Source organism: Fulmarus glacialis, unplaced genomic scaffold, assembly GCF_000690835.1.
Source record: "Fulmarus glacialis isolate BGI_N327 unplaced genomic scaffold, ASM69083v1 scaffold9003, whole genome shotgun sequence".
NCBI lineage: Eukaryota > Metazoa > Chordata > Aves > Procellariiformes > Procellariidae > Fulmarus > Fulmarus glacialis.
In genome coordinates, this window is record NW_009201074.1 from 73,085 (window position 1) to 97,271 (window position 24,187).

At 47.6% G+C, this 24,187-nt stretch overlaps 1 protein-coding gene across 1 annotated transcript in view; it reads left to right on the forward strand.

Moving 5' to 3' along the window:
* The window catches only part of CAMKK1 (calcium/calmodulin-dependent protein kinase kinase 1, alpha), a 62,579-nt gene that overhangs the window by 30,416 nt on the left and 7,976 nt on the right, over positions 1-24,187 (forward strand). Inside the window, exons 9-14 of the mRNA XM_009573812.1 lie at positions 11,720-11,919; positions 12,622-12,675; positions 14,305-14,378; positions 18,823-18,910; positions 21,559-21,687; positions 22,734-22,837. Coding sequence (XP_009572107.1) covers positions 11,720-11,919; positions 12,622-12,675; positions 14,305-14,378; positions 18,823-18,910; positions 21,559-21,687; positions 22,734-22,837 — 649 coding nt within the window. The remainder of the gene's footprint in view (positions 1-11,719; positions 11,920-12,621; positions 12,676-14,304; positions 14,379-18,822; positions 18,911-21,558; positions 21,688-22,733; positions 22,838-24,187) is intronic.

Sequence of the window (24,187 nt, forward strand, 5' to 3'; positions counted from 1 at the left end):
GGAAGGTGGTTTGCAGTGCCTTGGTCCATCTCCACATTGAAATGCAACACCACCTCATTTTTTGTCTAAAACCAGTGGGTGGGAATGAAATCAATGTTTGCAAGTCTCTGACAGTCCAGAAGCTTCCAGGTTGTGCCAAAATCAGTCAGGTCACCCCAGGAAGTCAGTGGAAATGTATATATGGAAATGTATATATGAATGGGAAGCACAAGACTATTTTTCAGTAGATTTTGAAGGGCGAAGACTGCAGCTTTTTATATTCTCATTAACATTCATACTATAGCAGAACCTGTATGCCTCAGCTGGAAGATCCAAGCTCTGCTGTGCTGGGTGCTGCTGGCGTAACAGTTCCTGCTCAGAGGAAACTTTAAGTTTAGAAGACAGTCAAAAAGAAAAAAGAAGTAAAGTGTGGGTCGTCCTAGGCAGAGGGAGTGAAACAGGGCAATAAATTATAGGATGCCCGAACACTCTCAACAACAGGAACAATAGGATGCTTTATTTTGGGCTATTGAGTAACCACTTACTTTATTAGCAAATGAAAGTTAAAAATGGTGTTCTCTCGGAACTGCTGGGTAAATGCGTGGCAATTATTATGTAATTACAGAGGAAAGTGCACCGTTTGTGCACGCTGAAGAAAAAGTGTTGCCAGGCAATCTAGAGATTGCAAGGTAATTTTAATGTAAGCATACATAATTGTTATGTAATTTGGGAGACTCAATAACCATGCAGCTGCTTGAAACTCGCAGTGGTCACAGCAGCGAATGCATCATTGCTAGTTAGGGTTTATTAAATTAGAAGTTGCAAACTGGATTCCTGTGGGAGCCTGCAAGGAGTTAATCCAGGCCAGTGGACTGCCCTTGGTGCCAAATGGTACATGGTGAGTGGGAAGGGGCCGCAGGAGCCAAGCTGATGGGAAATGTGAACTGACCTTTTAAATTACCGGTGGTAGCACGCGGCTCACGGCCGCTGTGTGTCTGTGGGGACTGGACTCCGCTCATTACTCGTGACACTTGCCTGGGGTGAAGGCCTCCTGTGAGAGGGCTGGCTCTGGGGAGGAGTGTTTGGAAGAAAGCAATGGTCAGTGTGATAAGAGCAGAAACATCCCATGCCGGGTGGGAAGCCTGGCTTAGGCACAGTGGGCGGCAGGGACAGATGCCCTGGAGAGAGCCGAGAGCTCCCCCATCCAGGCAATGGGACAGTGTTGCCTTGCTTTGTCGACTGCTTTTGGCTGGGTTTCTGAATTTAGTACATTTAATACTGAGAAGTGCACTTTGATATGTGCAAGGTCTCAGCCTTGTTCACTGATCAATGAAGAAACAGAGGCAGGTTCAAGGTTTGAGAGCTGGGAAAATATTTTAAGCTTAAGTGTGGTAATATTACTGGTTCACCTGTTCTGTTTTCATATGCCTGTCTTAAACCCGGGCTCTGTTGCCCAGACTACTTCAGGAGTCATTTAAGCACATGCAAACTTTAATTCCCATCCTGGTGAAATGGGCCTTACGAAGGAAAGTGCTTTTGCTCCCTCTTGCAAGACTTCCCCAGCACTGATGGCATTGCACACACACCCTCGTGAACCGGGGAGGCAGGCTGTCTGCTTGTTGTAAGTACCACTGGAGTGGTAATTTCAGAACGTACTTCAGTGCTTTGGATGGAAAAGTTTTGCTGGATTATTTGTGTTATTAACTAAAGCATGTGCTTAAGCGTCTCTCTGAATTGGCGATATGTGCAATTACCTCCCTTTCCACTTGTAACTTCCCTCTAGTAGTGCTTATCTGGGGTTATTTAAGCTTCAGTCTCCCTTGTAGTAAGGCAAACATTGCTTTCCCAATGATACTCAGCAGAAATAGATACGTTGGATTGCGAATAGTCACCGAAGGAGTTAGCAGCCGCAGCAGGAGTCAGTCCTGACAGCCGGGAGGTGACTACGTGCTCCCCTGCAGAGCCAGGCAGCTGCGGGTCACCCCAGGGTGCGTTGCAGTGCCAGCCAGGCGGGCATCCAGCCGTGCACCCTGCAGCGTGCCTTCCAGCACCCTGAGATCGGGGCTCAGGCATTTCCTCGGCCAAAGGCTGTGTCTTTAGCTAATAGCCTCTAATGCTGTTCCATGCATTTGTCCAATCCCTTCTAAACTTGTGTAAATCTTCATCGTCTGCTACCTCCTACTTACATATGGTGGGGAGCAGTTCCCATTCGGGGTTGAGTCTGATCCTGCAGGTTTCAGCTGATGCCAGGAGTGACTTAGGAACAATCATGCCCTCTCCATGCCACCCCTGGTTTATAGACCTCAATCACATCTTACTTCAGGGGTGGCTTTTCAAAGCTGCAGAGTCCTTGTCTGTGCCAAGTGTCCTTTCACCCCTTTGACCATCCGTTAGAAAAAGCTAGCAGTCCTGGAGCCCCCCAAGCCTTATTAATTGAGGGCACAACAGTATTTCAGAGTTGTCTTCTACAGTAAATGTGGCTGAAAATACTTACTGCAGGAGTTGACATCTCCCTCCCCACAACAAACCCTACATGTTTGCTGGACAAAGATATTCTGCTGGTTTACTTCAGATATCCTGGATATCTGATATCCTGATACCTGAATACAGGTTTGACTTCTTGAAAGCAGTAAAATTTTCTTCTGGATTGACTCAGTGGTGACTTATATTTAATAACTGCACAGTATAAACGGGCTTGCTGAGTGAAGGTGAATTTGATGTCATGCCAGTTTGTTTTGGCAGATGAACAGTGGAAACCAGTACCAGGTGAAGCGTGTAAAGGGAGGATTTTCTTCCAGTGTCAGGCTGCTGTCTGCTGGCCAGAAATGTTTTCCTTATTGTGAGCAGATGTTTGGTTCAACACAAGAAGTAGATACCTTAAACTCTTGTTGTGGCAGGAGCCTCAGGAGAGATTGTGAGAGAGAAGCGTACTCCATCAAAAGACATGAGGGATATGCCAGGCAGGTATCCCGGTTTGGTTTTAGGATTGGGACACAAATAGCTTCATTTAGTAGGAGCCTAAGTAAGGAATAAGAATAAGTAAATGAAAGATCTGTCTAAGCAGGTAGCCTGGCTGTGACACTAGCCAGGAGCAGACTCTTAGCGCAGAACACGCACGCAAGCTTGACCCAGGGGAAAACCCTGCCGACAGTCAAGATGAAGCACAGCGGCTGTTCCTTCTGCTGTTTAGCTGCAAGCTCAGTATTTTATCTGGCTCATGAAAAGCTGAAACAATTGCTGCCAGAGTGGCTGAAAGGAAGAAAAAACATTATTTCCTGCATTCTCTGTAGAAAATGCACAATTTCCTTACTGCAACTGTGTCGAGGGAACCTAAGGGTGTAAATTCTGGTCCCCTCCTCAGAGGAATGCTTGTCTCATCTGAATGAGCTATTGGGTTGAAGGGAGGGTCATGACACGCAGCTAAAGCTGTTGGGAAGTTACCTTTCCAGCAGCAGTTCCCTGCAGGGCACCTGTATGAATGCCTGCGATGCTCTGGAGCCCTGCACGCTAAGCCTGGAGCAATAACAATCTGCCTGACGTGTGCAGATCAAAGCTGGCTTTTCTGAGATAAGACTTAATCTACTTGATCATCAATATACGAGTATAATTTCCATTATCTTAAGAGGAAATTTAAGTAAACAAATCAACAGCTGAGTCAACACGGGCTTGTCTATCCTGAAGAATATCTACTGCAACGTAAGGTGCTCTCAAGCATCAGTGGTGTAGATGGGTTTGATCTGGTTTGGCTCTTGGCAGAGGTGAGTTCCTCAGACCTCGTGTTGGCGTGGGCCAGCAGAGCTGGGACACCAGTCTGTGATGGAGCTGCTGCATGCTCTCCTGTGACTCCCAGCAAGCTACTTGATCCATCTGTGCCTCCGTTCCCGTGTGTGGAATGAAGACTTCCCTGCTCCTGCCTCTTGCCTGCACAAGTTCAGAGCGCCTCAAAACGGAGCATGTCGAGGTAGGGGCTCTCAACTGCAACTACAGCTGACAAGTGCTGCGTGTTATAAATGACACCACCAGGAGAAGAGGGGCTGGCTTGTGTTTTATCACTTGCAGAGCTCTCTTTAGATGATAAAAAAAACAAACAAAAAACCTTTCATGTAGCTGCAAGTGTTGCTGATACTGATCGATGAGGACTTTGTATAAGAGTGAGAGTAATTAGCCGGTGGAGCAGATCAGAGAGATGTGCTAGAGCCTCTTAAGAAAGGTCGGGCGGTTTGATTTTTGTTGTTGCTTGATGCAGTTACGTAAGTGATTGTGCTTGGGGTTAGACGCGTCCCACGGCACAGACTCTGCAGGTTGCTTTGGCAGTGCTTGCTGCACGTGCCCTGCTCCCCACTTTCCCGGTGGTCCCTTGAACACTGGCACGTGTGCAGCTGTGGCAGCGAGCTCTGCATGTCCTCGTGGTGTGCTCACGTGGGTTGGAGGACAGGTGTAGAAAGACAGCCTTTGGCAAGGCTGCCTTTCCTTCCTCTTCCCCATTGCTTCCTACCAGCAGTATCCCATACCTTATCCCTTCTCCCAGGATCGCGGTGGGCAACAGGGTGCTGAAGAGGGAGCACAAATGGAATCTGAACTCTTCCAAAGGACTGGGAAGTGCTGCGTGTTGGGATCCTCCTTTGTAAAACCTGGGCTTAAGCAATATATTCAAGTGGCAGAGGTTTGATGGATGCAGCAAGAAAGTGGCGAAATAGTGAACAGAGCTGAGAAAATCAGAGCTGGGATCCTCGCCCCAGCCGCTGCAGGAAAGCCCTGCAATGAGCTGAGCATGGGAAGGAAGGTGTTCCCCTTGCACAGCCCACTACATCCGTGTGCTCCGGCTCTTTCTCAGCAGGGCATTGTGGACAAGTACAGAGGCTTGCTTCAAAGAGCAATCTTCTGTTTTAAGCTCTGGATGGTGGTGCAGCAGTTTCTTTGGGAGGTTGTTAAATCATTTCTTTGTTACAGGGGTGATGTGAGAGTAATACTAAGCAGACTCTGCAGTAGCACCATATGGATTGCTTTTGCCCTTGAATGGGAATGGGATTCTGTTTTTAATCAAGTATAATTCAGCATCAGCCTTAGTAAATAGCAGGATGTGTCAGTGCATTGCAGTTTTACATGTATAATTTTTAAATGGGCTTTTAGTAAGTTGGTATTAACCTGCTGGAGCTCTAAGGTTTCCAGAAGGGAATGCAGTGAAAGGCACCTTTTAAAAAAGGACCAAGGAACAATCTCTTTTTCTAGCACTCCTATCTCTGCTCCCTTTTGGTCTTCACCGGCTATTAATCTAGACAGACAGTTCCCAGGCGTTTGCTTCTGAATGAAAAGGAAAGCCTATTTAGTCTCCGAATAGCCTGTGGTATCTGGAAACAAGGAGCATTTGTGAATTGAGTTGCATGTTGCGAAAAAAGCTGGCTTGTCCCACCGAAGGCAGCCAAGGGACTGAACAGAAAGAAATGATGTGCTCAGCGGGGCTTTGCTAACGAGCAGGGAGGCAGAGCGGCAGGAGACCTGCGGAGAGCCCAGGCAGAGCTGTGTGCTGCGTGCGCAGACGGGAGCCGGCTGGCCCAGCAGCAGAGATCCTCCCCAAAATCTGCCCTTTCTCCAGCCCCATCTACTGTACCACAGCCACTGAAGATTCACCCCTGCCTGAACGCTGCTTTGCGATACGAGTGCTGCAGGATCTCTAAGCCACAGCACAGTTTACAGCTGTGATGCTCCAGGACCTCAGCCCTGCCCCATACCTTCCCGAGCGACTGGGGTACAGCCGAGTGGTGAGGTCCTCCAGGGACAATGTGCATGCTAACAGCAGCGATGATCTGTGGAGTATTGGCTTTCTGCAAGAGTTTCATTTCATAGTTACTGAAGTCATGTGGCTCTGACCGTTGCAAGCTTAGTTCTGCAGGGACGCTGACCCCAGTTCGGAGGCACGTAAGCCTATGCTTTCTTTTAATACCATTCCCACATCATGCGCTGGCTTTTCACAGAGATGATGTTCAGCATGTGCCAAAGCGGTGTCCTAAATGGGCATGTTTTGTGACCTGGAAGTACAAGCTAGCTGCTCATTCCCTGGACACTCGGCACCCAGAGCGTTTGCAGGCTCGGTGGCATCTGGAGTAACACCAGGCAGCTGTGACAGCCTCTTGGCATTAAAGATATGCTGTCTTGTTGTCTAAGGTGGCCAAGGTGAGAAACCATGTTTGTGGTGCTGATGAAGTTATGGGAGAAGTGGCTGCAGACTGCCTGAAACTGCTGAAAGGATATGAGTAATCCAGGTGTGCTGCTGGAGAGGCTTTCAGGGAATCCATCCTGGGACAAGGTCTGCTATAAGGACCAGCTGCAAGGTCATGGGCAGCTTTTCACGAAGCTCCGGGTGCTTTTTTCTGCCCCTGTTGGGAAGGTGTGAAACAGGAGAACCAGGCAGCCCCAGCACAGCGCATCCCACATCCACGTTGCTCTGAGAAAATCCAGATTCCTCTGTTTCATACCTGAACACCCAAACCACTGTATCAATGCTGCTAATACCAACTGAGTTAAAATACATTGTAATGAAGAAACAAAACAAAGCCCTGAAAAGTCAGATTTTCAAGGAGACCTTTTATTTTGGGTAGTTGTTTCATATGGGCTCAAATTTGAACACCAAGTACAGGTTCATCCCAGCTGCTATAGGCAGTAGGTGCAGCGTACCTGCTAGAGGCTTTGCCTGAAATTGAGAGGGACAGAAGAAGATGGTCCTTTCCCAACTGTTGCTCGCACCCTGAGTGTTCTGAATCCTCCTCTGAGGTTGTATCTCTCCACCACATAGCATCAGCCTTCAGCAGCCTTTTCTTAGGTGCCTGCGCTCCATGCCCAAAACTAGGAGACAGTCTAGAGTTTAAGGCATGATTTCCCTTGTTTCTGAGCAACCTGGGGCTCTAGGGCTTGACTAAGTCCAACTTCGGATGTGCCTGGTCAGGCTTTCTAACACAAGTTGTGGTGGAAATGTAGTACATGCGCCCTCACCTGTCGTACCTGCTTCATTTGTGGGGTGGCTGTGAGGTTTAGCCAACAGGTATTTCTAACGCGCTTTGGGATCTTTGCCTAGACGACGCTGTAGAAATCCATGGGATTGTTGTTCAGATGCAAATAGGCCTGAAATACTGCTACCTTTCTGCTGAAGGATGGGTCTAATAAAACCGAATTTAAGAGCACTGCACAATCAGACTTTCTCTTCAGGGCTCTGTAATATCTTACATTGTTTCATTTTCATTATGAAGAGGTATTGATCTATTCTTTGAATCGGGTCTGTCAGCACAGAAAGTGGAGAGCGTCTTGGAGCCCAGGGAAGTTGTTCCAGTGAGCTGTTCCACCTCTGCCTTTAGAGCAAAATCCTTTCCAGGCAAAAGCAACAAGTGGAAGCGTTTTGTCAGTTTGTCAAAGCAGCTTCAGTAAAGTGCTCTGCTTTGGCCGGCTCACCAATTTTAACCTTGGGAGGCATGCAGACAGGTACATTTGCATGGGAATGAGTGTTTTTCGGCTGTTGATGTCCACCTTGTGTGTGGCACATGGGGCCTGGGAGGGGAGGACCGATGGGATGGTCCTTCCCAAGGCTGCATGCATCCAGCGCCCACGTCCCCGTGGCTGGCCAGTGTGGATCTCAGGGCAGTCTCATCCGGGCTGACGTCTGCCTGCTTTGTGACTGTTTCTGTAATGTCGCAAGCAAAAAACCCAATGCCTCGTTACGGCCAGTCTTTTTGATCAGGACACAGAGTAGCTGAAAGTTCCCTCTGGAAGGCACGGACTCAGCTTAGGGGTTCTCAGTTCTCCATGGAGCGAGCTAAGGGGAGGTCATGGATTGGTTTAAAAGAAAATCCCCAAATCCTCATGGAGCAAGTTTAGGTGTGGTGATACAGATATTTTGGTTATGTTCCTTTAATGCACATTTGGGATTTTATTTATGTTGAAAGTGCTTTTCCTTCTCTGCTCTTGCATCTGCAGAGGGAAGGAACTTGCTCCCAGATGCTTCAGGCTGGTGAAATTAGAGGGTTAATTTGTGCTGGTGATTGTGTTTAACTGACTGTGGCTGTCACCTGCTCCCCTTGGGTGGCTCCACGGGTTGTGTGTTGTCCCTTCTGTACAGTCACTAGCAGTCTGGAGGGTATCATTAGTGGTAGGCTTTTATTTCTGAGATGCTTCGCTCTCCCTCTGGAGTTCTGCGGGCATGACACCATCTTTTCCTCTGCGTGTTGTGCTGGAAATGCAGATCACGCTGGCTTAATGAGTACCTTTCCTGCAAGACAGCTGTCCCTGGGCTCCTCTCACAGTGTGTGGCAGCGATGCTTGTGTCACTGCAGGCCCGTCCTGCCGCTTGGCCGGTCAGCCTTTGGCCAGCCCTGCTGAATTAATTGTTCCCTGTCCTTCTCCCCGCAATGCGTTATCTGCAAGAGATCTGGACTTGCGGCAGAAGTTGGTGGGTTGGAAAGTTTTTCTGCACTTAGTGGTGTTGATGTCCTGCAGATAAGCAGTCCTCCTTCCTTTCTGCAGCTTTCAGATAAGCCAGGTTTTTTTTCTATTGCCTACAAGTGGACTTGGGAATGATTTTGGGGGAACTTTTTACTCTTCGTTTTGCAGCCCTGTATTGTACTGAACTGTACCAGTGGCAAGACACAGCACAGGAGAGGATAAAACTGCATTTTGAAGCCTGAAGCCTGTTTTGGATGGCTGTGCAGGGGAGGATGCCCACAGCAGCTGGCAGACTGGGACTTTAAGAATTGTGCTTTTTCAGAGCAGAAAAGGGATTTGAGGTTGCTTTCATCAGGTTAGCAGCTCCACACCAAATCATTTCTTGGCAGATGTGAGCTCTTGCTCTTACCGGTTTTGTAGCTGTGATGGAGCCTCGTTCATTTACACCAACTGGTGCTCGGTGCACAATTCCTGTCCCTTGTCCTTCTCCTTCATGGCTATTGTCTCTGCACAAGGCAGCTAGACAGGGGAGAGGATCTGCAGATGGCAGAAGTCTTTTGAACCAGCTAGCACAAGACTTTCATTACTGTCACCCAAACAGCATGGCAAAGCCGCACGGCGCATGGGTTGGACACTGCTCCCAGCACGGCCACTCCTGACCTGGCCAGCCACTTCCCCTCTGTGCCCATCTCCTTCCCATCCCAGTTTGTTGTTATTTAAACTGTGTGCCAGGTTTGCAGAAGGACCTGGCTGACGCTGCATTGCAAAGCCCTGGGATGTGTCAGGCACACTTCTGAACGCGCAGCCTGTGCTCCTCTGCCCCGCAGGCACTTGTGCTAATTTTCTCCTCTGACCTCAAGGTCAGAGACTGTCACTGTCCCTAGCGCTCAGGTCAAGCACATGGTTGTTCTGGTCTGGGAGGTGGAAATGTTCATTGACCCTAGTGTTTGACAGCTTTAATTTTTGCAAAGGATGTGTTTCTTATTTCTTTGTTCAACATTCATATTCCTCTTGTGCCTAACAGCCAGCAGTGCCCAGACCTACTGGGTCCCAGGCTGAGATGGGCATTGAACAAACACAGAGCATCTGGCAAATGGCCCACGTTTTTCCTCTACTTTTATTAGATTGTGCAAAGGCAGGGAATGTGTCTTACAAGATAAATAGTTATTTGATATGGGAATTGGTTTGTAGTTTTGTTTTGGTTTTTTTTTTTTACTTTCCTGTACAGAAGAAATAATAAAAAAGCCTAGAGTACCTGCTTGCCTAGTGTAACTCCCTCAATTTTCAGACTTAGGTCCCGGGGATGTACTTGTATCACCCACGTATATTTGTGGCCTGTATTTTTTTTAGAGGCATTGGGAATCTTAACCCTGTGGTATCAGGCATGATACCAGACACCTGCATGAAAGGCAGCTCATCATCTCCTGAAGGAAAACTTCACTCCCCCCCTCACTTTTTTTTGCTCTCCCTATATTACCATAATGAAATGTCAGCTTGCCACCAGCTTTGCTGCGAAGCAGATGTCTCCTCGTAATTACTGTTGTTGCAGGGTTTTCAGTGTTTATCCTGACTGTCTAGACGGGCTGTTACAGCATTCACTGGCTCACAGCGTGGCCACGCAGTTGCTGCACATCTGGAAGAGGATGTCAGTGCCAGTGCTCTCCAGTGAGCTTGTGTCTGCTGGGTCTCCAGATCAGCTCTTTAATGTGCAAGGACAGCATCCCCTGCCAGTGCTTTAAACTAAGGAGAGGTCCTTGCAGAAAAAGTATCTGCAAGTGTGACTTCCCCTCCCCAGACACAGCCTACTGGAAAGTTGGTTTGAAAAGTTGAGTGAAGTTTGTTCTTTCTTGGTCCTAAAACACAAGCTGGGATGCTCCTTGGGGGTTGCCTTTGGGGCAATGTGTTGACCAGGTTTGTAAAGTAGGAAAGGGTTAAACCAGCATTTCCCCCCACCCAATTGCATCTTTCCTAGGAGATATGAAAAGTGCTCATGGGGAGGTAAGAAAACAAACATGCTCCATTTGCAAGAAGGAAATGTGAAAATTGTGATTGGGGCTGGGGGAGGAGGCAGGACGAGGGGTGCTGTTCCCCTGGGAAGGGCAGTAAAGACTTAGAGGATTTCCTCTCCTGTTCAGTAAAATGTCTCAGGTTTTCTACGGTTCTGCTTTTGGGGTCATTTTGTCTTCTGAAACTTGTTTTATTGATTTTTAAATTTGTTCTCCAAGTTCCTGAGAAGTCAGCCACTTTCCTACAACTCTCTGCTGCTGCTTCACTCAGTGGCACAGAAATGCCTTTCTTGCAACTGCAACGTTGCTTCCCAGATAGCTTGTAACAAGAGGGATTTTTGTTTGGTTTTAGTGCATCTCAGCCTCCAAGCTCTTTGCAAGATGTACAAGCACTTCATTTGGATGTACAAGCACTTCAGCTGGTGCCCACAGTTGGCCTTGTGGAGCTGGGACAGAGCTGGAGTCTTTGCTGCAGCCTCGTGGAGCGAAGGGCTACATGTAGGAGCAGCCTTTGCTCTGAAGGACTGCGTGGCAGAGGTTTGGCCACGGCTCGGCGTGCAGAAGTGGTCAGAGTAGCTGGCAGCTTTGGGGACTTGGGGTGATACAGAACAAGTTGAGGTCGTTTCTCTGGGTCCCATTGCGAAGCACGGCTAGAGAGAGAGTGCTTTTTCATGAGCGCTGGCATCAACCAGCTGGTGATTTCTCCCTGGACAGAGTTATCTTCTGAGTTGGAAATACCCATTGATTTCTGAGCTGTTGGCTGGACTTGGTGCTCAGCTGCTAGTTGTCTTATTTTGCCTAAATATGTCCTCTGGGCTTGTTTCATTCTGCCTGTGGTTCTACCCCTTTTGGTTAGCTTTACGGCACTGCAGTTTCAAAATAAATTAAAAATTAACCTCTTTATTTGGATCCCATAAACCTTTAATACAGCAAGTTGCCCAATCCATCAGCTGGTCTGATGAGGTCAAGCAAATCTGTAAGACTTGACTGATTTCCTTCTCTAACAGCTCTGCTCGGTCCCGCTGGTTGGGCTGTTTCTGCGTTCATGTCTGTTCTTTGCGTATTTACTGGTGACAGATGTATTCCGAGTGTTGCACTCCAGTGTACATCCCAGTGAGGCACTGAAAAGGAATAGCTATAGGAAATGGCACTTCTACTAGATTATATTGCATATCGAGCAGCAGCTTTGAGTGGGGTGTCTGAGCTTGCACCTTTATTTTCATCCTTCTGGAAAGGTTTCCCTTGCGTGTGTTGGCTGCTGTGAGAGACCATGCTCCTGGTTTTGATTTTTTTTTTTTTTTTTAAAGTGCACTACCAGAAGATCATTCACCGGGACATCAAGCCTTCCAACTTACTCTTAGGAGATGATGGGCACGTCAAAATCGCTGATTTTGGAGTCAGCAATCAATTTGAAGGGAATGATGCTCAGCTTTCCAGCACGGCAGGGACACCAGCCTTCATGGCACCAGAGGCCATTTCAGACACTGGCAAAAGTTTCAGTGGAAAGGTAGGTCTTTGCTCACAGCTGATGTCTCCTGGGACCCCCAGGCATGGCACAAAGGACAGCACCCATCCTTTGCGTGTTGCCCACCCAGGGATTGGGGTGGTTATTTCATAAAACCGAAGCTCTAATTCTGTATTCAGTCCAGGCAAAACTTACATTGGTTGTTCTGTGCAGCGTGCAGGCAGACTTTGCAGTGGATCCCTGCCCAGACAGGAGCATGTTAGAACCCTTTCCCTGCCCAAAGGGAAAGGAGGAAACTCCTGATTCCCTTCCAAAATAATCAAGAGACACAGGGGGCCGCTGGGCAGCAAGGTCATGTTTTGATCCCCTGAAATCGAGGGGCACTGCCAAGCTGATGCAGATGTGGGGATAGGGTCTAGTGGGGTTTTTTTTTGCCTGGAAGAAGACTTTTGAGGTTCAGCTCCTCTTTGATGTTCAGCCTTGAATGGTGTCTCCTGTAAGAAGGGACTGCTTCTGGTCACTGCGCTCCACAGCAAGGACAAGGGTGGCAGCATCTGGCCCAGCACAGTCCTCATTCACCAGGCGTGCTACAGACGCCTTTAGGAGCCCAACTTCAGCCGGGCACAATAAAATAGAAAATATTAAATGCACACAAATAATGTTCTGTGAGTCGGTGGGAAAATCCAGCTCATTCAGATCATCTGTGTTGCATCTCACTTACTGCCTGTACATGCTTTCTTTCAGGCACTTGATGTATGGGCCATGGGAATTACCCTGTACTGCTTTGTTTACGGGAAGGTAAGCTGGCTTTCAGATGCTGGAGCCCTGCATGGGAATGTCTGCCTGCCTGGCTTTTGACTTCATTCCTTTCCAAATAAAGGCAAATATTAGAAACAAAGGTCTACCTTCTACAAGCTCCCGTTTTCCCAAAGCACCCTGCGGATGAGAAGGGACTGATGTTGTGATCTATGAAAAGGATGGTTTCTAGAGTTGGCCCCTGTGCTCAGAGCAGTTGTTTGTGCTACAAACCCAGAGCAGCATCAGTAGCACCAACAGCGGTTTGTCGGGGGGTAATCCATATTGCCTGTATTTAGAAACAAGCCAGGTAGAGCATGGAGAGAGGCACAGGTTTGATCCCAAGCTACTGCAGCACTCTGTCTGCCAGAGCTGAGCTGGGCCAGATGGAGTCCACTTTGGCAGAGCCAGCTCTTCAGAGCTGCCTTCTGCAAACTCTGTGTGCTGTCATGGCTTTTTCCTCTCCTGTGGCCAGAAGCCCCTCGTTCCACCCACGTTCTCCCAGGGCGAGCAGTACTTGCAGTCTGTGTGTGCAGGTATGTTACCTGAACCGCCTGTCCAAGCACGGACCACTGCAGATCCCACCACACAGGCATAAGGCGGCCAGCTCAGGGGTAAGAAGTGACTGGGGGAGATGACAGAGGCAGAACTATCTCCATTGCTGGTGTGATATTGCTGAGTTAAGTCAGGATGGAAAATATTCTCTGGCCTGTGATATAATGATGTCTCATTTGGGGCCAAATCCTCAGGTGATGAGGTATAACCTTGATTTTATATTCTGGTATAACTTCATGCTGATATTACTTTCCTATGTGGCAAGCACTGGGGTAAAGAAAGAGGGAATATAAAGACAAGTACAGGCATTTGTTTGTTCCATGTGACCCTGTACAGTAAATATTGTACACTTTGTACCTATTTTATATTTCATAATTTAATCTGGCCAGGCAGGCTGGGACAGGGCCCACCAGCAGCCCACAGCCCACGAAAACAAGTGTACCTGCTCCTTCAGTTTTGATGCAGATGTTCATAGGGCCTGCGAATATGCTGCTCCTGCATCTCCCACAGTATTCACCGTGGCTTAGTTAACCTCCTGTCAGTCCTGCCTGCCCTGCTAGGTAGGAAGAGCCAGAATCTAGGTCTAAATTAATCCAGTATAAAAAGTTGTGCTGGAGAAAAATATGAATCCATATATCTGACTTTACAGTGGAAAGCCAGGTGTTTTAATAGTATACCTAGCTCCAAATGATGCTTGTCACAGAGAGACCTCAAAGCAGTGATACAAGCCAGGTGATATCAGTATATCCACTTTGTAGGTAGAAAAAATGGAGCAGAGAAAAGAAAAATGAGTAGTTCATGGTCATCTGGTAGGCTGGATGGAGGGGGGGTAGGCTGGGTAGAGGGGGGTATCCCAATCCGGTTCTGTATTCCTTAGGTCCCTCTGCCGTTCTTCTGCATTTATTATTTAATAAGGAATAAATTAATTTATTGTGTGTGGGGAGATCTTATTTATTTCCACCTCTGTGTAAAATTGAGAGAGTGCACAGAGAGAGTATACTGCTGTCATGTGAATGATGAACGCCTAAGCAGCGCCAAGATCTCCGACAACTGGAAAATCTTTTGTTTGTTTTACAGTGCCCTTTTATAGATGAATATATCCTGGGTCTTCATAACAGGATCAAGAACAAGCCTGTAGAGTTCCCAGAAGAGTAAGTAAACTTTCCGCAGCTACTGTAAATAAAGTTTAGTCTTCAGTGTTATTTACTGTGCAGCATAAATGCCGGCAGGTTACCACAGAGGGACAGACAAGGGTGGGTGAGGTGCTTTGCGTTCTCCTGGGTCCATCACATGGGGTTTGTGCTGATGTTGTTGTCGAGGCATTACAGCTGCCTCTGCTGCTCCTGTGTCCAAGTTGTGCAGATAAGGACTAAAGGAAATGGCTCTTGAAATTCTTGGAAGCAGAGGGATTTCAGTATAGGTCTAGTAAGTTCTGCCCCAGCTACTTGACCCTGGAGATGCTGGAAGCATGGCTCGGTTGGGGTTTGGTGTTTCTCCCTTGTGGTAGCCACTGGAATGATTCAATGTATTAGTTTTCAAAAGCAATGTGGTTTATAGGCCTCAGTCTCAGTCTGAGTGAACACATGCAACTTCCATGGACTTGGAGCTGGGCGAAGTGTCTGATGGAAGGAGGCTTGTCCTGAGATATACAACCACAGCTTGGTGCATCCCCACTCCTCTGCCTCTTCCAACATACTCTGGGAAAATATGGGTTTGTCTTGTGTGCTGGCAGACTGGGGATAGTTTTGGAAAAAAAAACAACCAAAAAAAAAAAAAACCAACCCAGAAATTAATTTACTCATTTGCTATTGAGAGGCTATGTGCCGCTTTGGTCAGTGAGGGAAACCTATGCTGGCCACAGTCAGAGCTGCGTGGTGGAGGCTACTGGGCTGTGTTAGGTGGGATGGCCGGCTGCACCGTCACAGTGCGTCCTCTAACCCACAACAGTGCACTCAGCCGTGAGGGGGGACAAGCCAAGGCCGCTCGCGTGCCATTTGAGCAGTGGGAAGTTCAGCGTCGAGGCGCTGAGCGGTGAGTGTTTGTGGTCTTGTCAGATGAGCCTGGCCGGAGATGATCACGCTCGATGTGTGCTCAGTCTCTGCCACCAAGCCACCTTGCCTTTCTCTTCGTGTATTGGCTCCTCGGTATTTCCTCCATCTTCAGGCCTCTAGTGACTTTCTGTTGGTGATTAATTTGTTTCTCCTGATTGCTATCAGATGAAGTAGCCAAAGCCGGACTCCTTATCTGCCTTCCCAAATGAGCACTGTAGTCAGGCAAAAAATTTTTGACCTTCTTGACCCAATTGTTCATTCTAATAAAAACTTAGAGATAAAATGACTTGATTTAAAACACGCATGAAGAAATTATAACTCTAATGAAAGGCACATCTGATATCAGAGAGGAAGGGAGGGATGTTGTCAGGCAGCCCACGATATGTGCATGTATCCACCATCTATTACATGAATTATTTGTGAGATGCTCACTGAATTTTTAGAGACATACAGCGAAGGGCCGGACCTCTGTCTTGGCAGTCCCGGGCTTCCTTCTGAGTCTGCAGAAAGCAATGGGTGCTCAGGCTGTCCTATTTTAGACATCTGCTTTAGATGGGATGACTCACGCCCCAGGCTCCACGGGCTGTATTAATTACCTCTCCATTGCCTATGAAGCACAGCCACTGCAGATAGCTCAGACAGAGCTGTCTCTGCTCAGGCTGAGGGAGCCCTCACCGAGGACTGTGTGGAGCACACCTCCCAAGGACCTGCGGCCACAAGGTCAGGCCACTTGTTTGATGGCAAACACAGGCCCCAGTTGTGGGTACGGAGCAACTCTGGCAAGCCAGCCCTGTGCCGTTGGCATTAAAAGGCATTAAAAGCACGAAGGCTGGTTGTGCCACATTGCTGTGTTCCCACCGGTTGCTCTGCAATTGGGGCAGGACTTTGTCTTGACAGCACCGGAGCCAGAAAAAAAAAGTTTGTTTCCCTGGCATGGTCTCTCTGCTTGCTTGGGTCCTGGCAAAATGCCTGTCCTCTCAGCCATCATGTATTTGGGTTAGCAGTCAGCTTACAAGTGACTGTTCCCATCTGTCTCTGCAGTAAGTTATTAACATTTAATGGGCTAACTGGGTTGTGCTAAGAACCTTTTCTTCATTCAGACGTTTCCTTCAGCGATAATTCGGCTGCATGATTTATTTGGATTTCTTGGTGACCTGCTCTCCCAGTCTAAAAAAAGCTGCACCCCTCATCAGGTTGTTGGAGAAGCAGAGAGTTACTGGGTGTTGACAGCTGCCTAAACTACATCTATTTGTTAGATAAAGGCAGTAACAGACATGCACATAAAGCTGGAATTCACTGGACTGGATCCACCCTGACCTCCCACGGAATTAGCACCTCGCTACAGTTAGGAATATTTTGGTTTCAATTTATTTCACCATGGCTACAAAAGACACATTCATGTTTGCAGACAGTCCATAGAAACTCATTGCCTGTTTCCTAACAACCTTTAGAACAGAGATGGAGCTGACTGTACCAGCATCATTGTCCCTTCGCTTCCCTTAGAGACGCTGGGATAAATATTTATTGCTCTGGAGTTCTCATTCATGTCACTGAGTCCTTGGCGTGACACGAGGTAAATGGGGTTGACTCACACCCTAATGATCCTGGCATGATTAAAGAGCAAGCTGGAGAAGTTTCTGTCCAGACATGTATTCAGAGAGCCAGAAGCTCTGCATAGTCCCTCCTGGTGAAGAGCTGAAGTCCAGGACAATGTTCTCTGACCTGCGGGCACCCTGTAAAATGATTATGGTGCTGGCAGCCCTCCCAAATGGGTGCTGAGCTCTGTGATGCTTGGCATTTTCCTGAGAGCTGTTACAGGACCATGACTGTGAGAAATTCCAGATAGCGCAGGCTTTTCAGATGAAAAATGCCGTTGGGTACAGCATGCACCATGGCAGAACAGAGAGAAGGAAAAACAGGCAGGGTGATGTGGTCTGTTACCTGGCTATAACCCACCTGAAACTTTGTGATCCTGTTTACAGGGCTTTTCCTTATGACATTAATCCTGTGTTGTATAGAAATCAGTCTGGTGCCCAGAAATGTTAGGTGATTATATATTCTATTTCTTGTATTTTAAACAAAGCCGTTGCCAGTTTGGCACAGATCTGATGTTAAGTATTTTAAAAACACCATCTCCCCTGCGTCTCAGTGTGGTCCTCCCTTAGGAGTCTGTTTATTGTGACCTGCTAAATGCACTCACTCCCCATAGCTGCTCCTCTGTGCCTGGAGCTCATCTCAAGAGCAGCAGAGTTCTTCCCATTCCCACCTAAATTGTCACCTGCCATGCAGCCTTGGCAGTGGGAAGTCTCTGAGGACTCATCCTGCCATTCCCCTTGTCTGGGCCATATTGCCTGTGTACTGCAGACCCTTGATGCAACTCTGAAAATGTTCAGACTTTAAACTGAACCCACTTTCTGCCCCTTCCCACTGAACGAACAGTGTTTCCTTGTGGTTGTTTGTTAAAGATCTCATAACCAAAGTCCACATAAAGTATTCATAAATTATTAAAGAGCAGCCCTGTTTTCATCAGACTAAAATATCCCTTCCTCTATGGTCTTCATTTAGATTTATGATAGTTTATTCCCTCCTCTGCTTGGGGAGGGTGCAGAAGAGGTGGGTACAGCACCTTGTCCTCATCGGTGTTTTCAATCTGAAATCCAGCCCTGCTGGGGAGTGACATTTTATGCTGCCAAATCCCATCTCCGTGCAGAAACGTAGCTCCTCAGAAGTCATTTGTGACACAGACTTTCAACTGCCTAGCACAATTCTGTCATACGCTGGCATTTTATTTCAGTAGCACTTTGATCATGCAGATCAAGTGTATTTTAAAGATGTTGCCTGCATCATTAGCAACAGAAGTCATTGAAGCCTTTGGACTAGAGGGACAGACTGCAGGACCAAGGGCTCCGTGTGAATAGGATGCCTTCTGGGTTCAGGCAGCTGCATTTCTCTTTTAGTCGTGTCTGTTCATTCCTCGCTTTTGTTACACCAAGGCTGATCTATACAGGTAGGAAATACCAAGTTACCAAATTGGCTGCCATTAGCATTCATGGAACCAATTTAATTAACACAACCTGCAAGCTTAGCTGGGAACTTGAATGTCAAATGGGAGCGTTTTGTCCAGCACGCGGTTGCTCATGATGCAGATTCGGCAAATCAAGTTATGCCCTTGTATCATAGAGCCCAGCTCCAGTTCTGCTCTCAATAACACTTTGTTGTCCTAGAATATGGCCTCTGAAATTCCCCTATAATGTGTTGTCTTTAAAAATGTCCTTAGATCCATTCACCTGATCCCTTGTGCCGCATTTTGAGAGCGTGCAGCTGTCTTAGTGGGCAGAACATAACCAAAGCCCGTAGGAATGACTGTGATGCCTGAGAAGGAACCTGGAAGCCAATTAGACCTTCCTTTATCACGCCAGGTTTGCAGAGAAAATACCTTCTGAGTGGAGCAGATTCTCTACTGAGTAATCGCAGTAAGGACTATGCATGCCTTGGGCACTTACAATTCCCTTGTTAACTGTATACTGCTATTTTCTTTACTCAGAGCACAGATAAGTGAAGAGCTCAAGGAACTGATCCTACGCATGCTCGATAAAAATCCAGAAACAAGGATAACAGTCCCTGAAATTAAGGTAAATTGGACATTGATATTATAGTCTTTAGTCTCAGCTGATTTTGTTGTTCCTTTGGTACCTTCTAATGAGGCAGAGCTGTTCCCGGTGTTTTGGGAGCTTTCTCTGGCATGCCGCCTCGGAAAGGGAGAGTGCTCATTTTGCAGCATGTAACAGCTCTGTTGCTGCTGCTTGTCGGGGAATATTGACAAAAGCTTTCTTGTTTACTTATTTAAATGAAAATTACTCAAAAGCTGGCTGATCCTCAGCGAATCCCCGGGAGAATCTACATTGTCATGGGGACTGCTAGCTGCAGAGCCTGTGCTGTCAGCGTTGGACCTGTGTTACAGGGGCTGGAAACATGTTCCTCTGGTGCTTGGGTGGTCAACAGCCTCAAGGCAGCACATTTGTTTCTATCAGCTTTACTTGGGGGATGCTTATTAACACAGGGAGTGACTAGGATTGGTAGAGCACAATGCTTCACAAGGCTTGGCTTCATTCTGGTTTTGCATGGGTTTCTGTCCTCGTGTTACCCCCCGACCCGCTGAAGACTCGCAAGATTTCCACAGAGATCCATCAGCATTCTCTGCGGGGCACACAATTCTTCTTCGCTTTGTCTCAGGCCAACACCAGCACATTTGCCACCGAAGCTGACAGTAGGAAGGTTGAACTTTGAGAAGAAACATGACATCGCTTCCCTCCAAGCCCAGGAGGCCACAGCGGTGATGGTGGGAAGTGCTTTGGTGCTGTATTAAGAGATTTCACTTGGCAGCTCTTGCAGGCACTTCGTGTGGAAGCCTGAGCCCTGTAAGAACCCTGGGGAGAAGAGCAGAGCAGGGTGCTGGCCGTGCACTGAAGATGCTTGATGTGCTTGAGGACTTCTGTTTGAAGCTGAAAAAGCAAGTGTCTCTTGCACCAGGCTGGGCTCTGGGCTCAGCCCAGGGCCTTGAACACTGCTTTTCTCATGTTCTCAATCAAGGAAACCATCCCATAAGAGGCAATAGAAAAAGGGCAGCTTTCTTCTGTTGTTCCCCCAAGAAAGATGATGGCCAAGCAGCTTCTTGGCAGAGGCGGCCGTGGAGTGACTGCCACCATCACTGAAGGCCCTGGCCAGAGGAATCCAACCCAGAGAGTACAGAAGAGCCTGGCGTGTGCAGCTGATGCAATCCAGACAAGGAGATGACACGCTCCCTCTGTATTTGCATTCACAGACTAATCCTAAGGAGTTTCTTTGTTCTGAAGTAGCATACCGCATGGCATTGGGGCTCCAGCCTTAGCTTCTTGCATAGTCAGATGTTTCTAAATGGCTGCTCCAGGCCTCCTTCTCCTCCTCCCTGGGTTCCTTCCATTTTGTTTTCCCCTGTTTTCACACTCCCCTCCTCTTCCTCTTTCATGTTCCTTACTTGTAAGATAAAATCCTGACATGGCTGCAAATGTTCTTGAGCTGACGAGCGTTAGCTCCATGCTGCTTCTCGTATGTGATCATTTATAGTTGATAAATCTTTGATGGCAACATTGAAGATAAACATGGCAAAAGCTGGAAGGAGGCGGTAAAATTATATAAGGGGGTTAGGCTGGACAAATATCTTAACTGCTCTGCCAACTGGGTTTGGAATTGCTGCTCACCATGGAAATAAATCAAGCAAATCGTTTCGTATGAGGAACATTGAACATATGGCTAGGCAGTCCTCTCCCTAGCTGAAATGTTCGCAAGCCCCAGGTAGACTGTAGGGTTTAGTGCACTGATTTCACTTAAGGCTGGACGTGGTGATGTGCCTTTAAAAAGAGTTATTATAAGCACAATTAATGATCTTTGGAAAATGCAACTGAATTAAGTGCCGTAAAGAAGCTCATCGCTAAGCCCTTGGAGAACACTCTGGATACCTGCATCCAACTCATTGGAAGGCAGTAAGCATCCATCCTAATTAAACTCCTCGTCCTGGAGAGTGAGGCTGGCTTTACTAGCACCAAGACTGGAGGATGCTCTCCCGGACAGGCAAAACATCCAGCCCTGGATGTGGGTAGCAGAGAGCCTTGCCCTTTCCTGCTCTCAGCTCCCTTCCACAGCAGCACGGCAGTGACAGGGAGGGATGGTGGGAAACTGCCTCCTTCCTCCTTTGTGTGGGTGTGTAAAGGTTTATGTGGTGTCCAGGTGGCAAAGTGTGTTATTTCGCTATTTATGTAGGCAGGAGGCCATTGCAGTAGCACGAGTCCTCAGTACTCAGACCCAAGTACTCCATTTTAAGCACCTAAACCCTTGTTTGTGCGGATGCATAAATGATCTTGATTCTCCCAGGTAGCAAGCATGTGTGACCCTAGATGAAATGTGTGCATGTGAGAGAAAAAGATTAAAAGGCTCTGGATAACTCAGATTTTCAAAGCATTTGAAACTTGATTCAGAGGGTGCCGGGTTCCTCTGAGATGCTGGTTGGTGGCAGTGGGTGCGACAGCACTGGGCGTTCGGGGATGCCATCTGGCCAGGCACCAGATTGCAGCGATTTCCAAGGGAGCTGGCTGAGCCGCATCGGTGTAAATGGAAAATGGAGCAGTACCAACAGGCAGCTTACCCCCGTAATCAGTCCTGTGCCCCTGTTTCCCTCTCGTCACCAACATTGTGCTCTGCTGTAGAAGGGAGACCTACAGCTCTCTCTGTGTTCCTCCCCACGCAGGTGCATCCGTGGCTAACCAAGGGTGGCGAGGAGCCCCTGCCGCTGGAGGAAGAGCATTGTACCGTGGTGGAGGTGACAGAGGAGGAGGTGAAGAACTCGGTGAAGACGATCCCGAGTTTGCCAGCTGTGGTATGTATAAACCACAACCGCATCCTCTGCATGGGTCAAGAGCATGATACTTTGCTGAAGCTCTCAACTGGTGAAGGTTTGGAGAGGGTACATGTGTGCTCCTGGCATGAGAAACTTGGTCTTTCAACCCTGTGTGAACTTTCTGTGTCCCTGAGTACTGCAGCAGCCTGACTCTGCAGCGCCTGACCGTGTGAGCAGTCCTGTTTATATCTGTCTGGCTGCTCGTAAGAGCTGTAGGGTCACACCCTCCAAGTGTCTGGCATCTGACATCCCAGAAGACCAGAAGCATCCCAAGTGTGTTTTGTTTCATTAATCTAGAGGTTCCAAGAAACCTCATTTGGATCCTCAAAATGAAGGCTCCAAACCTGGAGGTGACCTGGCCAGAGAAGCAGGGAAAGGAGATCTGCCAGTGGAGCATATAGCTGGCCCTTGCCTGCCAGCCTTGGGGGAACCACGAGTGGGTGTTCAGGGCTCTCTCGGTTTGTGTGTAGCCAGCTGAAGGTCTGCTCTAAGTGATTACGATGAGAAGGTGCCTTTGGGGATTCCTCACACTGGGGAGAGAGGTGCTGAGCACGTTTTCAAAGCTCTTGTGATGTTAAAATAGGCATTTGCCCCAACAGCCAGCTGGGGGAGTGAAAACCATGCTTTCCCCTTGACAGCAGGACCTTTGCCTTTGAACCCACAGGAGCTGGTGGCACTCTGTGCCTAGTGCCTGCCTGGGAGGATGGCCCAGGAGAGCCCTGGTGCCTCTTTCTCATGGCCTTGGACCACCATGAGTGGCAGGCAGCAGTCAGCAGTGTCTGCTTTGCCTCTTGCCAGCCATGGTCTGCGTCCAGGGGTCTGAGCTCACTGCCTGAGGGAGTGGCCTTGACACTGCCTGGAACTCACGTAGCTGTTCTGTGGGTTTCTCTCGTTCGTGCTCTAGCTGTAATTCTGTTAAATGTCTGTTGAATTATTAAAGAAGCTGTTGTTAGTCTCCTTTGGACTAACTTCAAGGAGGTGATCTGTCAGTCCTGTTCTCACTGGTCTGTTTTCCTTCCTCAAAGATCCTAGTGAAGGCCATGCTAAGAAAACGCTCCTTTGGAAATCCGTTTGAGATTCAGACCAGGCGGGAGGAGAGGTCCATGTCTGCTCCAGGGAACTTACTAATGTACGTATATACAGCTTTACCTGGCTCTGCTGCACATACAGAGTAAAGGTGTATGGGGAGGATGAAGGAAGTAGTTTGCAAATCTTTTCTATAGTATTTAAGGACAAAACTCCCTTCTAAATCAAATACTGAGGCTAAAATCTACCTTAAGTCCTCTAGGGTTAAAATACAATGCAGTAAAGCAGCCTAAATACTCTTTTTATAGATGCAGTTCTCTCTGTAAGACGGATTTGGCCTAAACACATGTAACGTGCTAAACTTAGGTCTGGTTTTTAACCTGTTAGTTTATAATATGCTGTGATCAAAGATCCATTAGAGATTGGTGAACTAAAATAAGTTTAATTAGAGTCTAGTCGAGATATGTATTGTTTAATTCTTCTCTCCTTTTTATGGACAACAAAAAAGGCACCGGATGAGCAGTTTGAATGTTTTATAAGCTGGAAATGAGATGATGTGGTTTGTCTGTGGTCTGGGGCTCGAGTCTGGGCAGCGATACCATGGAGATGCATGGGCAGACAGTGGAGAATGCTTTGACATTGCTCTTTCATTTGAGAAAACATACAGTATTTTTTCACACACCGAGTTGTGAAATGGTGGAACATATTGCAATGGAATATTTTGAAGGCTGGGTATAAATGGCTATACTGGGATTAAAAAAGGAGTAGACAAATTAATTGCTATTAGATTCATCAATGTTTTTTAAACACAATGGTCTTGGATATTTGGGGGGCAGGAAGGATTTCTCTGTCCTTTACTTGGCTCTTACTCTTTGTCCCTGATGTTGGTTACTGATCCCTTTCAGAGCCAGGATTCTGGACCGTCAGTCCAGCAATTAATAGATGGACCATTAGCCTGACCTGGGACAATTATTTTCATGTTCTCACCCTGCAGAATCTGTAAGGCTGCAGTTCACAACAAAGCTGTGTTGTCCCAGAATGATCCTTTTCCATCCAAAATCCCAGTACCATGCCTAGCAGACTCCCACGAGGGTGTGCTAAGAGTCTCACTGCACCTTTGACAATGCAAATAGAGGAGTGTCTCTCGCTCACGGGTGCGCGTGAGGATTTAAGGGCTCAGCTCAATTAAGGATGATGATGCTTTAGGGCCCAACTGTGTGTTGGAGACTTCAGTAAAGGCTTTGCCTTTGAGTCCAGGACCAGTTAATATTAGACAGCAGTTTAACAGTTAAACACCCCATAGGCTGAGCGCTGCTGTGGGGACATATCCGTAGAGCATGGCAGTCATGGCTCCTTTGCCAGCTTAGCACAAGGGATTTGTCCTCATTTGTTTCCCTTGGCTCATTGCCTTCCAAATTAGTTATTGCTAATTTGACATACATCCCTACCCATA